This window comes from Ursus americanus, chromosome 6 (genome assembly GCF_024610735.1).
Source record: "Ursus americanus isolate L20-20 chromosome 6, mUrsAme1.1.p, whole genome shotgun sequence".
NCBI lineage: Eukaryota > Metazoa > Chordata > Mammalia > Carnivora > Ursidae > Ursus > Ursus americanus.
In genome coordinates this window covers 71,240,955-71,256,617 of record NC_142132.1, presented here as the reverse complement: position 1 = coordinate 71,256,617, position 15,663 = coordinate 71,240,955, and the positions used below count along the sequence as shown (strand labels likewise).

Genomic DNA, 15,663 nt, shown 5'->3' with positions numbered 1-15,663 from the left:
TCTGTTAATCGACCTTACAAGCTTTGGTAAGATTTACAAATTACTTTTGTAGTTTACCATTAAATATCTTCTATTATTCATTAAACCAATTCTCAGATCTTCAGATATGTACTCTATGTACAGTAGCAAATATAATTCAAGGATAATCAATGGGTCATTCTCCTAAGGCATACAGTGCTTTATAAAGAATGCACATAGGGGCACCTGGGTGGCTCAGTCAGTTGAGTGTCTGACTCTTGGTTTGGGCTCAGGTCATGATCTCAAGGTTGTGTCATCGAGCCTCTTGTCAGGCTCTGTGCTCAGCATGTAGTCTGCTTGGGATTTTCCCTCTCCTTTCCCCCAACCCCCAAAATAAACAAACAAATCTTTATTTTTATTTATTTATTTATTTTAAAGATTTTATTTATTCGACAGAGACAGAGACATCCAGCGAGAGAGGGAACACAAGCAGGGGGAGTGGGAGAGGAAGAACCAGGCTCACAGCAGAAGAGCCTGATGTGGGGCCCGATCCCATAACGCCGGGATCACGCCCTGAGCCGAAGGCAGACGCTTAACCGCTATGCCACCCAGGCACCCCAACAAACAAATCTTTAAAAAAAATCCAAAAACAAAAACGAGGGACACATGGGTGGCTTAGCTGGTTAAGCATCTACCTTTGGCTCAGGTCATGATACCAAGGTCCTGGGATTGAGTCCCGCATCGGGCTCCTTGCTCAGTGGGGAGCCTGCTTCTCCCTCTGCCTCTGCTGTTCCCCCTGGTCATGTGCTCTCTCTCTCTCTGATAAATAAATAAAATCTTTGAAAAAAAAAAGAATGCATATAATAAAGCAGCTAGTACTACATTTTCCAGGCATCTCTGTGAAAAGGTGCCCATTTATCAATGGTCATAAAACATCCTAAAAAATTAACCTGAACTCATGGGTTAATATTGAAACTTACATTATTACTGACATTATTGCTTATTGCACTACTATATATTTCACTAGCTAGTATATAGTAAAAATAAGTCATACCACTTGTTAAGGTCCAGTATATTCAATCACATAAAATACGAGGTTGCATTACAATAAGATTAATGAGATAACCAGAGGAAGTCTGTAGTAGCCAGCTGGAGGTGGTGGCGGTTTTGAAGAGCCAAACACCAATTGCATTTTATCTGAATTCACATTATTGTGGAGTCCATTATGATGAGTCTTTCTGTACTCTAACCACCAAAGATCAGCCTTGCTATGTATGGCAACAAAGCCTGTTCTAATGACAGGGAAAATGCAAAGTAAGGGTCAGATAAGAGACATCTCAAAAGGACAAATCAGGGCACGTGGGTGGCTCCGTTGGTTAAACATCTGCCCCATTCGACTCAGGTCATGATCCCCGAGTCCTGGGATTGAGCCCTGCATTGGGCTCCCTGCTCAGTGGAGAGACTGTTGTTCCCTCTACCTCTACCCCTCCTCCCGTTCGTGCTGTCTCTCTCACTCTTGCTCTATCTCAAATAAATAACATCTAAAAAAAAAAAAAAAAAAAGGGACGATCAGGATACCTGGGTGGCTCAGTCGGCCAAGTGTCTGCCTTTGGCTCAGGTCATGATCCCAGGGTCCTAGGATCGATTCCCTCATTAGGCTCCTTGCTCAACAGGGAGCCTGCTTCTCCCTCTGCCTGCAGATCCCCCTGCTTGTGCTCTCTCTCTGCCAGGTAAATACAATCTTAAAAAAAAAAAAAAAGCATGAAGCTGTAAGACTTGGGAGGACTGGATAGATGGAGGAGATGGGGGTAAATAAATCAAATACACACTCCTGGATCACCTGAAGCATAAAGACAGTGACAGAAAAGGCACAGGTAGTGAACCTGGAGTCCTGGGATTGAGTCCCGCATCGGGCTCCCTGCTCAGCAGGGAGTTGGCTTCTCCCTCTGCCTCTCCCCCTGCTTGTGCTCTCTCTCTCTCTCAAATAAATAAATGAAATCTTAAAAAAAAAAAAAAGGCAGGGGTAGAAGTGGTTTCATTCCATTGTTTGGATTGGTAGAGGGACTGAAGGGAAGTATTGGTTGATTGTAATTATTTTATTTCAAGGTGGTGATGGAAAACTCAAGTGACTAGGCAGTTACAGGACTTGAATTTCAGGCCAGGCTTTGGATAAAATGGTAATCACGGACAAAACAGTAAGCAGTCTAAGAATCCTTTCAGAAGAGAATAGAACGCTGAGTAAGAATCATTTGAGAAAGAGGTAGAACCACATTAACACAAAAGCTAACATTTGAAGTTTATGATATCTTTTCATACACATCTTTTTAATGGAACCCTTGAGAGGTGGGAGATTAGTTTCAAGTAGATTTATTCATTCATAAATATTTATTAAGTGCTCCTGGGAATACAAGGATGAATAAGTCACAGTCCTTGCCCTTAATGAGTTTCCAATGCAATGGGAGACAAGTAAACAAGTAATTAGGGGTTCCAATTCCAGCACTAACAATGCTGTTTAATAATTGGCTATTTACTTACTAGTCTCCATCACAGAAAAATTACGAAGTTAAGGAATAGTGTCTTTATCACTCTTACATCACCAAAGCCTAGCAAAGACCTAGCACATACGCATTCAGGAAGTATTCTAAGTGAATCAAATGAAAATAGATGGTCTCAGCAATGGTGAGTACTATCTTATGGCAGAGCATAAGCTGTGTGGGGAGAGTGAAGTGTTAGGAAATATGGTTAGTTATGGTGGGTTGGAGATCAGATTTTGGAAAGCCTTATATGTTATACCAAGGGATTTATAGGTGGCAGTTCTGAGGATTCAAAGAGAATGTCAGAGGGGCGCCTGGGTGGCTCAGTTGGTTATCTGGCTCTTGGTTCCGGCTTAGGTCATGACCTCACAGAGCATGGAATCCGCCCAGCGCCAGGCTCTGTTGGAGCAGAGAGTGGAGTCTGCTTCAGATTCTTTCTCCCTCTCATGCCCCCTCTGTTCCTCTTTGCTCATGTGCTCTCTCTCTCTCAAATAAATAAATAAATAAATAAATAAATAAATAAATAAAATCCAAAAAATCCAAACAAACCAAACAGAATATAAGATATACGAATGACAATCAGATTTATGCTTTGGAAAGTCCACTTCGGTTGGAATGTATGTTATTATAATAGACAAGTGCTTTCCAAACTTTTAAACACGTTTAAGTGTCCACAGAGAACGGGAGGCCAGCTGTACAGAACAACGTGCTTTGACCTATATTCAAGGTCCTGGCTCTGTTCAGCACATGCTTGAAGAAAAAACAAATCATCTGGTACCCAATAGGTACTTCATCTATGTGTATTTCCTTCCCCTTTTCCTTCCTCTGAATACACTGATTAAAAAAAGAGCCAATGGATAAATCTTGAGGATAATAAGGCAGGGGACTGAATTGGCCAAGAGGCAGAAAGGGAGGGAAACAAGAACAGGAAGGCTTCCTTGGCCTTATGGAATGAGGACAAACAACTTTTCTTGAGACGAAAGGCAGACAATTTGAAGACCTAAGAAGTAGAGAGGAGGAAAATTTGCAGAGTTTACATTAACTGGGAAAAGAGTGGAAAAGAAGCAGGGGACATTAGATTGACCAATGTGAAACCTCTATCAGGATTAGATAAACAATAAAAGGGCTTATTGAGGCCTTAACATATTAACCTGCAATGGTTGTAACAGCAGTTCTGGAAACACTCCCAGCAGCACTGAGCAACTTGGGAGGAGCAAAGAAGGGGGTGATTGGATGCATCCCAGGATTGGGAACCAGCAGGATGAGAAGGGCCTAAGGAAAGGAGGAAAATGATCTGAGAAAGCTCTTGAAAGGCCGCCTGAAGTGAATGGCTATAGGGCATAGATCAGGAAGGGAAGGAAGTCAAGTTAGAAGTTAAGAGAGTGGAATGGAGTAGAATAGAGAAGAGCTGATGGATCTAAAATCTTGCTGAAAGTGATTTATGGCAACATAATTTAGCCTTCATCCTTTTGGTTTTGGCAAGGAAAAAAAATCAATTTATTTTTGAACCTCCATAGACTAGAAAATGTGAAAACGTTTTAAAATTACAGGTGTTTTACATGACAAAATGCAACTTACTTTGCTTCCAAGACATTCCTTTATGCAGAAAAAAAAAATACTCTAGTTTAAACCTAAGTAAGATAAATTAATATATTTTATTAGATTTAAATTACTCTTAACATTATTTTTCTTCTGTATTGTCAACTGCGATTATAGTTCAAGTGAAAGGAATAGATTTTTGATTACTTAATGGATAAAATGACTCTTTTTTTAAGACCCCCAATTCAAAGTCAAGCATTTGTCATTGACAAAGACCAGATACAAACGACAAAAGAATCATGAATAGCACCAGGACAAATTTTTTGATTAGACAAGGAATAATCAACTTAAGCTGTCTTCATCTTAAAGGTAAATATTTTGTCTATATAGTTAGCATTCAGTCTTTTTGAATAATCTTTAAGTTCTTCTTTTAAGTAATGGATTCATAAACACAAAGTTCAAGTTTCCATAATGCAGCATAAATACCCATGATTTAAGTTTTCCTTGTATCAATTAAAATGGAAGATTCAAATTATTTTAAAAGCTAGTAAAGGTAGTACCCAACTCTTCAAAGATTTAGGTTGAGGGCTTCAGTGAGAATTTCTCATACAAGTACATAGTGATTAAATCTGATAGAACATACTGTAATGGAACCAATCAAGCAAAATGCAATGTTTCTGGAAAACAGTTTCATTTTGGGAGGTCAGCAACACTTGCAAATGAAGGATCAGGGTTTTTCTTTTGTTTTCTCCTACCTCTTATTGCCAGATGGCTCCAGGGGCTTGGGGGTGGAAAGTACACAAAAGGGATAGAGAGTCAGGGTTAAAGCACTATAAAGCTAATTAGTGCCTGATAGCATAGCCTTTGACTACTTTTCAGCCCGGCACAAGCTCTTAGGTTAACACTTCTCATTCCTTTAATCACAGAGATTAAAGATACCTACTTCCCTTTCTATTTAAGCACCAATTGCCTTCAAGGGGGAGTAGTGATGTGGGTGGCAAAGAAAAAGAGCATCCCCCCTCCCCGCTTTTGTACTCAAGGTGAGCAAACAGCTCTTTTATGATTACTACTAACCAATAGGAAAATATAAAAAGGCTTAAATAAAGGCTCCTTCCTAAAATACTTTTCCCATGTACCTTCTTTCTTCCTAAATGGAAAGACATTGCTGTATCCAGATATTCATCAGTTTTTGGATCAAAATTACAAGGAAAATTGAATGAATTTGGGCTAGCATATAAATTTCATTAAGTGGAGACCCTTTGGTTAAAGAGCAGAATCTGCTGGGCAGGGAAGAAAAAAAGGAAGAGGGTAAGAGAGATGACTAGTGCACTTACTGCTTATCACGGTCAGCTTTTTCATGGAATACTTTAGTGAGGGACTTTTCAAGAGGAGAGTGAGATATTCTAAGTAGCAACATTTAGGAAGAAAAGAGGAGGTCCAGTGATCTCTGGACCAGCTCGCCACAGAAACTGGTCGCAAGGAGTCACTGGCTTGGAACTGGGTAGGCAAATGGGGAATTGTCCATACAGTACAGTCAGAAAGTATCTGGATAAAAATTTCTGGAAGCTGAAGTCTTCTTTATTGACAGAATCAACAGAACATTAGTGGCATTTGTCCATAAGGTCCAAACTTAGCGCATCTGATATTCAAATTAGACCTATTTAAATGTGTCTCCTCTTGATTTCTTCAACTTTGTACTATGATGATTATCTGTACAAAGGGGTTCTAAATTGAAGTAACCTCATTCACATCACCCCTATTCACTCAGTTTGTGGAGACAGACAGCTTGGTCCAAATTTTTAAAAAAGTGATAGGCTAAAAGACAAAAAAAATAGTCAACTGCAATAAGCTACCAGGCCTAATCAAAAATCGCTTAATATTATTCATTTTCTTCTTTGAACATTTTGCTTAAGTGCTTTATTAGAGCTACGAGCTCAGGGTTCCCACCACGTGCATCAATTTGTTTATAGGCTTTAGATTCAAGCTCTTTAAGAGTACTCCGAGTGTATTCAAAAGAACCTACATTCTCAAGATAATGTACACAGTATTTTTTAATATCTACATTTTCGGTTCTCTGGCGCAAGATATTCTGCACCTGGGTGCTTTCAGGCCTCGACCAAATAGCGTGAATGGTAGGGAATGAGAACTTTCCCTCTGTTAGATCTTCACAAAAGCTTTTGTTTTCACTATATTCTTTGGAGTGTAGATTAGCATAATCATCCCTTATTTGGAAAAAGAGCCCAAGTGTATTAAGTAGTGGCTTTAGATCTTCTTTGTAATCAGAGAACAACTGCATGAGACCTACTGCTAACCCAAATAGTCCACCTGTCTTTTGCAGCACCATCGCTTTATATTCTTCTTCAGTAGGACAAGTGTAATTATCCCTCCAATAAATGTCTAGACCTTGTCCCTGATGGAGTTCCAAAAGCTGGTGGGTAAAAAGCTTCACTGCATCTGGGTGATCAAGGGTTAAGACTTTCTCTAGGCCAAGAAAATATACATAATTGGCAGAATTGATGACAGATGGAATTCCATAGATGCTGTGTGCCACTGGAAAGCCACGTCGGAGTTTTGAGTTGTCTTCGATATCATCAATGAGCAAACTGGCATTATGCAACATTTCTGTCACTTCAATGATAATCTAACAAAAAAGACAAGTAACAATTTCATTTTATTTGAGCTACTCAAAACAGCTTATAAATACTTAACAGATTATGAGAGTCTCAGGTTTCTTAGTTTCTGCAATGAATAATTATTTAGCAACCTCAATATAAAACAATACACGTATGCACATTAAACTCAATTAAGAACAAGGAGTATTTTATGTGACATCTATTAATTTGTCAGGGATTAAGAACGAGGTTAGAATTGCCTAAATACCTGTAGCTTGTCTTCTGGAACTTTTAGCCAATGATTAAATGCCTGTGAAAGTTTGGTTCTCACTTGTTTACCTGAAATTAAAGAATAAAATTTGGTAATAAAATTAGTATTTTGGCTATTAAAAAAAATTCAGAAACTTCCTTGCAAACTGTTCAGCCTTGATGAATCCAATCCCATCACTGCTGGGCCCCTACTGCCCCCTCTACCAAAACTCATTCTAAAAGCTCACAGCCTTTCAAAATTAGGGCAGGCAAAGAGATCCTAAATTATTCAAATAGCCCACTAGTAAGCCCACTCCTTTCATCTTAACTTGTATCAACAATTTTGGAATGAAATGGGCATTTTAGGAACTATGATCTAGTTCACTTCTTTTTTGAAAAATAAGTCAGTCTAGTCAGTGGCAGTTAATTAGCACTGTGTTACAGAGAACTATAGGTATTTGTAAGGAAATGTACTTTGCTATTGAATTCAATAAAATCTCATAATATTACCTCTTAAAATTATCTACCATTCTTTTAAATTAAGGTTTTAGAGACTGTACAACTCTGTTTCTTTCCTATAAAAAAATGAGATGACCATTCCCTGAAGTATTCCCTTGTAGCACCCCAGAGCAGTCAAAAGTTAATCTCTTTATTTTGACTAGGGCCATTAGCTTTTCAATATTATTGTTTTCTTACATGGAAAGCTCAAGGGGTCTTTGGGTAGTGGTTATCAATAGAAGTCATTTTAGCCCAAATATAAAGGAATGGTAGATAAAAACCCCAAACAGTTCTTTTAATAATGTTCTACGAGCTTCCTCCTAGAGTGACTGCATAGTAACATCCTAATTTCAGATGAGGTTTCAGAAAAAAGTTACATAAAATGTTTCAGTGAACAAAACAGCATTTTCTAAGACTATCTATGTTTTCTCTGTACCAATCACCCAAGCAAATGAATACATAAGCTCTCATCACATATCCAAATGAAAGAAAGTTGCACTTTTTGTGAGAAGTCTAAAAGAGAAGGATCTCTTAGGGTTCAAGAAGCAGTATGTTCTGTCTACTAACCTTTAAGGTGAGTATGGTCTGGGGGGCAGCTATATACTTTATACTTTTGATCTACTTTCCAGTTTAACAAAGGCCAATCTGAGCTATACTTACAAAGCACATCTGTGTAAAGTAACCCACATTGCTTTAAAAAACAAGTTCAGAAGATGAAGAACACAAAGAATCGATGTGGAGCCACATTTTCCCTTCTGCTCTAGAATGTACATAGAAAACAGAATAAATGGCTTAACTTGCAGGTAATGCAGTTGTGTTTTAATATTTTTTATTCCTTTAACCAGATTCTGGGGTCTGGACTGATTTAAGGCCCCAAGAAGTTTCTAACAGGTGCTAGTCATAGAGATCCCTCAAAAGTAAAAGAAACAGGGGCGCCTGGGTGGCACAGCGGTTAAGCATCTGCCTTCGGCTCAGGGTGTGATCCCGGCGTTCTGGGATCGAGCCCCACATCAGGCTCCTCCGCTGTGAGCCTGCTTCTTCCTCTCCCACTCCCCCTGCTTGTGTTCTCTCTCTCGCTGGCTGTCTCTCTCTCTGTCAAATAAATAAATAAATAAAATCTTAAAAAAACAAACAAAAACAAAAAAAGTAAAAGAAACAAACAATAATTACCTTTCCTCTTTATTTATTTTTTTAAAAGATTTATTTTAGAAAGAGCACGTGAGTGGGAGTAGGGGCAGAGAGGGAGGGAGAGAGACAAGCAGACTGTGCTGAATGCGGAGCCTGGTGCTAGGGCTTGATCCCATGACCCCAAGATCATGACCTAAGCCGAAGTCAAGAGTCTGATGCTCAACCGAGCCACCCAGGCGTCCTCAATTACCTTTCCTCTTTAAAAGACCTTAACATTACTGACTCCTGGCCTGGGGACCTACACTAAGGCAAATAAATAAAAGTCATTTGACTTCACAAATTTCAGAAAATCCCAATATTAATAATTGTTAATTATTATAATTTCTTATTAGCAAGAACGACTTTCCAACAGAATAAATGGTCTGGCCCACCTTTAGATAACTTTAGGAACTCTGAAGTTCTCTGCGAAAAATAGGTTTATTATCCATAATGCAATTTCCTATTTCTTTTTTTTTTAAGATTTTATTTATTTACTTATTTATTTAATTTATTTATTTGGGGGAGGGGAGGAGAGTGCATGTGCAAGCAGAGGGGCAGAAGGAGAGGGAGAGAATCTCAAGCAGACTCCTCGGGGAGTCTGATGAGGGATCAATCTCACAACCCTCAGATTGGGATCATGACCTGAGCTGAAATCATAAGATGGAGGCTTAACAGACTGAACCACCCAGGTACCCCCCCAATTTTTTAAAAAAAATTTTATTTAAATTCAATTTAGTTAACGTATACTGTATTATTAGTTTCCAGGGTAGAACTTATTGATTCATCAGTTGCATATAACATCCAATGCTCATTACATCAAATGTCCTCCTTAATGCCCATCACCCAATTCCTCCACCCCTTATTTCTTTTTAAAGATTTTTGTTTCGTAATTTATTTTTTAAAGATTTTATTTATTCATTTGAGATAGAGAGGGAGAGAGCATGAGCGGGGGTGGGGAGGGGCAGAGGGAGAGGGAGAAGCATTCTCCCCACTGAGCAGGGAGCCAGACGCAGGCTCGACCCCAGGACCCTGAGATCATGACCTGAGCCAAAGGCAGACGCTTAACTGACTGAGCCACCCAGGCACCCCAAAGATTTTTATTTAAGTAATCTCTACACCCAAAGTGGGGCGTGAATTTACAATCCCAAGGTCAAGAGTCATGTGCTCCACAGAGTCAGCCAGGTACCCCATAATTTTCTATTTCTTTAGGAAAATCTTTTGAGGTTATATTCTATAATGGATGCAAGATTACATTTGATTAAAAAAAAGTGAGATACCTAATGAGAGTTTTAAATGTTATCTAATGGCTTAAAATACTACTTCAAGATAATGAGGATTAAAAAAAAATGTTACAGAAGTTCATTACACAGTAAACATCATTACTAAAATGTAGCTACAGACAGTCCTTGCTTTGCACAGTAGCAGAACAGGAGACACTCTTCAGACTCTACAGCACTGATAACTGGCATGTTTTACCATAGCCCAGTTCTAGCCAGTGTTTGCAAACTTGTTACAAAATAAGCCCAAGAGATGGGTAGAATGCAGGAGAAACCACCTCATGTTTCTCAGTGGGAGACCCTGAAGTAAGTGTAGTTACTAACTGCTGAATAAATATCACTCAAAAGAGGTCTTTTGGCTTTTTCTTTTTCCGGGGGAAAAGGGGGTGTGGGTAGGGTAGAGGGAGAGAGAGAATCTGATCTTACCACCCTGAGATCATGACCTGAGCTGAAATCAAGAGTCAAGATGCTTAACTGACTGAACCACCCAGACACCCCTTGGCCTTTTCTTAAATAGCAGGTACTTTTCCTTCGCACTGTTCTTCTTTTGTGTTTTTTCTTTGATCCTTTTTTAAAGATTTATTTTTTTATTTGAGAGAGCATGCATGCATGGTGGGGAGGGGAGGGGAAGAAGGAGAGAGAGAAGTGGGCTCCCCACTGAGTGCAGAGCCCTAAAATGGGCCTTGCTCCCAGGACCCTGAGATCATGACCTCAGCTGAAGTTAGATGCTCAACCGACTGAGCTACCCAGGTGCCCCCCTGGTTAACTTTCCAAGCTGTACTTACAATCATTGTTTATGCAGTTATATATCAATAAAAAGCAGCACCATGCTAAGGGACGTTGTCTGCCCTGGGTGTAGGCAATAAAGAGGTTTACCATCTGTAATGAATTTAAAAATAGTAACAGATTGGCTAGTTTTTTAAAAAGTGTATATCTTCTTTGTCCTTTGGATCTTAAGGATTTCATCTTTAATATGTTTGGATTTTAACATATAAGAAGGATTTTATTATTTTTTTGTCTCTGGAATCATCATAGTGGAAGGTAATTTATATCAAAAAAATTTAGGATCCTTTTATATTGCTTCTATTGTACTATGGAGTATCTTTATGCTGTCCATTAGATTTTATTTAATAAGTTTTGGTGAGTTATGTCAGACAATATGGCTGGGTATAATTTGAGTTGGGGAGATGGTTCCCTCCATTCTTTTGAAGCACTGACATTAGCAGGTACGTGTCTCCATTTAGGTCTGCCAGAATAGAAAGGACACTAATCATGATGGCTTCCAAGATGTAGCTGGGGAGCTACCACTCTTCTGCCTTTGTAACCATATTTATTCTCTCCAGGCTTACTAAGAATAGAAATACACAAAATACCACTGTGGTGTGCCCATAAAGAAAGGTGTGCACTTTAGAACAGAAATGAAAAGATGTTTATTATGGCTGAGTTGAGAACATTACTGGTCTATAGGTTCGCTATCTTATGGGCTAAATAGGTTTTTATGGTTGTCAACTAACATCACCTTTTACATAATTTCTATAAGAAAGAGCATTCCAAGTTTCAAGTAAGTGGTTTACGAATGAATTTTTATTACAAGAACCCACACTTATTATATATATGAGTTTTAACTTGCTATTATCATTTTCCAGACCAAGTTAAAAAAATAGCAAAATAAAACATGCATATACATGTGATTAGGCAGGTGTTAATGTAAGAAGCCATGTTCAGGTGACCCATCTTTATATAGGAATAATGTGGGCTATGTTTCCAAGTAATGTGACTTAGAGATGCATTACTATTTGGCTCTTAAAGGAACTAGTAGCATAAGAAATGCAGTGTGTGCGTGATAGTAGAAAACATGAATGTGAAAAGTAGAGTGAAGCTTTTTGTTGTTATATGTATTGGCATAAAAGCCCCTGATATCTAAATAGTGGGGAATAGGAATGTGTGGCATCCCTAAAGAATACAACCTCCAATGACATACTCAAATGTTTTCAATATTTTTTTAAGTTATACTGTATAATTGGACATTTTAAAAATGCTTAAAGTGCTTCAAGAATGTCCCTTTTAAGAACACAAAACTTAAAAGTTCTATTTGTCATTTTTCTTATATGTATCACCTTATTAAATAGGAAATCTTAAGAGCTGGTAAGTCTAAACTTTTCTGTATGCTAGCATTTGAATGACCACTACTCTATAACAAGACTCCATATGGACCATAACTAGACAGTTACCTGGTAACTGAAGTAAATACTTATAGGGTTCTAGAAGAATTCTCTGGACTGTTTCTTGAGTCTTCTCCATTGTTTTTAAATTTCAAAGCTGATCTGTGAAAAAGGAGAAACATAATCTTAATAACTAAATTAATTTTGAGTTTCAAATGCAAAGTAATTTATATCTCAAGGTGTTTTTGTACAGGTAGACTTTCAGTTTTGTTTTATAAGAAAATTCTACATATATGAAATCTTGAAACATGCTAAGTGAAAGAAGCCAGTCACAAAAGACCGCATATTATATTCCATTTATATGAAATGTTCAGAATAGGTAAATCTATAAAGACAGAAAGTAGCTTGATGATTGCCTAGCGTTGGGGCAGCAAGAATAGAGAGTATGAAGTTTCTTTCTGTAGGGATTAAAATATTCTAAAATTAGATAGTGGTGATGGTTGCACAACCCTGTGAATATACTGAAATGTATAATTTAAATGGGTGAACTATATGATTCGTAAATTATCTCTTGTAAGAAAAAAAAAAGGAAAATCTTCAAGTGATTTTATTGGTCAGAGTATTTACCTGGTTTGTAAGTGATTTCCTTAGTTACAAAGCTCATACTAAGCCTTTCTTATTTTACTCAACCATAAAGGCTTAAATTGTTGACATCAAATCGATGACAAAACAAATCCACAGAATTAGATACTTCTATATTTGATTACATAAATTAGTAAAGCATACTTTTTTCAATGAGCATTAAGATGAATAAATTTTATATACTTAAAATGTAAGGGGAAAACTTCTCTTTTATACTTTTTTTACAATCAATCCATTTCAGAGATTCTAATTTAAGACATGCATTAACTTGAATGCAATTATCAAAAATATTACCCTGTATACACACACACACAGATACACACACACAATATTCCCTTGTAGTGATTTATTATCTGAGTTTTATATTTACTTCGATATTTCCTAGAATACCACTCATGGTCTTCCTACAATCCTTCTTTACTGTTGAATCCAATCCCTACTTGGTTTCTTTGTATCTTTCTATTTTTATTTGTCCTTATCTTTTCTAACTGCTCTGACATCTTGCGCACATTTTAGGTGGTTTCTTACCTTTACCTGCTTTCTTTGCTTCTGTAACAATCATTTGGTCTTTAGGATCATGAACCAAAACGACTGAAAAATGTAGTTTTTGTAATCTTCTCTTGAATGACTAGGTGAAACAATCTTAGGAACTGAGCAATCCAGCAAAGGAAATCATCTTAGCAATATAACCTCAAAGAGAAACATTCCATGTGGAAAAGTTTTACACCTGCCTGAACTGATAATTAATACCCAGTACGTCACAAGGGAAAAAAAGTTCAGAAAATATTTTGAAATTATCTAAAAATTAGTAATCTCTTATCTATACTGTTTAAACTTTGACATGTTACGTCATTCTTAAGAGATTAAAAAAAGAAAAGATGAGAAGCAGGAAGAATAATCACTTACATAAAAGACTACTGAGCAGAATTAAAGGTAGGATAAACAAAAAAGGCATCTTTTATATACTTTTGCATTTAAAACAGTTGGTAGGCATCTCTTCCCAACTAGGTTGAGAGCAATAATCCTGTTTATCTTTTTTCACAACCTCCAGAACACACTTAACTTGAAAATCAGTGAGTCCACCTTTCAAGAACTCTTTTTCTCCATCTGGAGACAGGTATACTCTTGCCCAGAAGTTAGAGCTAACTAACCTTTGTTCCAATTCTTAAGGCTTTAACCGATGCCATTAAAAACCAGAAAATAGTAGTTATTAATTTTTAAAAAATATCTTAAGAACTTTCACTTAACAAGTAAGTGAATTAATGGTCCTTTCCTAGAGGATGTTTATACACAAGTATTCTCAGTAGAGGGAAAACACAGGAACCTCAATTTTTCTAGGTATTGAAAAGTAATCTGTTTTATGTCTTAAGTTTCAGGGGTTCTATACACTGTGGCCTATACCCTACATGCTCCCCCCCCCCTTTTTTTAAATGCAACGGTATTCTATTATGGCTGGAAATTTCAGCCATCAGGTACTAGACTCAAATATAAAGAGGCATTGTGTTACATGAAATCTACTAACCTGTTTTTAGATTGAGTAACTACAGAATGCCTCTGTGAGAGTGTCTGAAACTACTCACTTTCAAAACTGGAAAACTGCCTTTAATTTGTTCATACAATTGATGGATGAATACTAATATAAAAATAAATTGTCCCCTCTGTGTGGACTACTACTGAAATAATCTCCTGGTTGGGCTCCCTACATTTGCCCGTCTAATCTAGACCTCTACTCTTCAGCCAGTGATCTTTGCAAAATTCAGATCTGGCTCTATTTCCCAAAAGATTGAGAACCCTCAGAAGACATCCCTTTGCTCTTAGGTAACAAATCTCCTTAACGAACTAAGGCTGGGCTACTCCCCCCCGCCCAAGCTACAGTACTTCACACTTTATCTCATTATTATTGTTGTTGTTGTTATTATTATTATGTTAGTTCTTCACACTTTAAAAGCTCCCTCTAGATACAAGGCTATCCAGCAAGTTATTTATTCTGCCTAGAACGTTCTTTCCTTAGTTAACTCCTGCTAACCCACTCTCAGCTAGAGCCTCACTCTACTTCCCTTAAGCCAAATTCCCTATTTTAAATCATCACGTAACTCTCCTTTGTAGCACTCACCACTGTTATCAATTTCATTTCACATTCACTTGTGTGTCCATTTTAGTTCATAGCTATCTGTACCGTTTTTCTATATGGTAGGCGCTCAACAAATGTGTGAAGGATTGAACGAACTAACGGAAAGTGCCTTCTAACGCATTAGAGGATGAAATCAGGGCATACACTTGCAATATAAAAAGTTAAAATACCGTGCAAGTTGGTTTTTTTTTTTAAAGGGAATGATCGGGTTTCAAAATTGCTAAATAGTGACATACAAATATTAAGTGTAGCTGTGAAACTCAGAATGAATCCTTCCACTCAAACTTCGGGAGATGATAGACCCGAAGAAATTTGCCCGAGCTACAGGCAGTGGATTTAAATAACTTCAAGGCAGATTTTTAACAGAGACTTGGCAAAAGAGCTTCAAGGTGCTGCTGTGCACCCAGAGCCCGCAGAGTCGGTGAGGTTCCTGCTTCCTCTCGGCTCAGATGCCCCCTTCCGCCTTACTGGGTCACCTACCGCTCCTCCCCTTCTCTAGCAAGCATGGAAAATTCATACACAATCCGGTTCAGCATCCGGGTCCTCACCCTCCTTTCTTTCTTTCCTCTCGACCCCGCCTTCCAGCCTCCCCCGCCCTCATTCCCATCCGGGTTTCCCCCGGCCGCCACCACAGCCGCTCACGGTTCGACGGTGATATCACAACCTTCGCGCTGCCGGTCCCGGAGTAGTAGTACCCAGCATCAACTTCCCACTTTACAGTTCAGACCAAGACTCCGCCTCACGCCTACATGGATCCCTCCCCCTACTTCACTACAGAACTCTCCACCCTCCTCAGCCGTCAGCGACACCGCATTACTCGGTGCAAGAAAATGCGCCATCCCGGTCACACTGCGCAGGCGTCGTTGCCGCCTCCCCTCTGCTTTGTCGCCCCGC

General features: G+C 38.3%; 1 protein-coding gene across 5 annotated transcripts; it reads right to left on the bottom strand.

The window, feature by feature from the left end:
• Positions 1–4,128: 4,128 nt before the first annotated feature.
• GGPS1 (geranylgeranyl diphosphate synthase 1) lies at positions 4,129–15,629 on the bottom strand. Of its 5 annotated transcripts, none has more exons than XM_045783460.2 (5): positions 15,412–15,629; positions 13,167–13,328; positions 12,066–12,158; positions 6,912–6,982; positions 4,129–6,672 (listed from the first exon to the last, which is right to left on the bottom strand). In XM_045783460.2, the coding sequence occupies exons 3-5, from the start codon at positions 12,133–12,135 to the stop codon at positions 5,911–5,913; spliced, it is 903 nt and encodes a 300-aa protein (XP_045639416.1). In that variant the 5' UTR covers positions 12,136–12,158; positions 13,167–13,328; positions 15,412–15,629; the 3' UTR covers positions 4,129–5,910. The 5 variants fall into 5 exon arrangements, with proteins under 5 accessions (XP_045639416.1, XP_045639420.1, XP_045639417.1 ...); XM_045783464.2 differs by having other exon boundaries at positions 13,167–13,288; XM_045783461.2 differs by lacking the exon at positions 13,167–13,328.
• Positions 15,630–15,663: the final 34 nt, after the last annotated feature.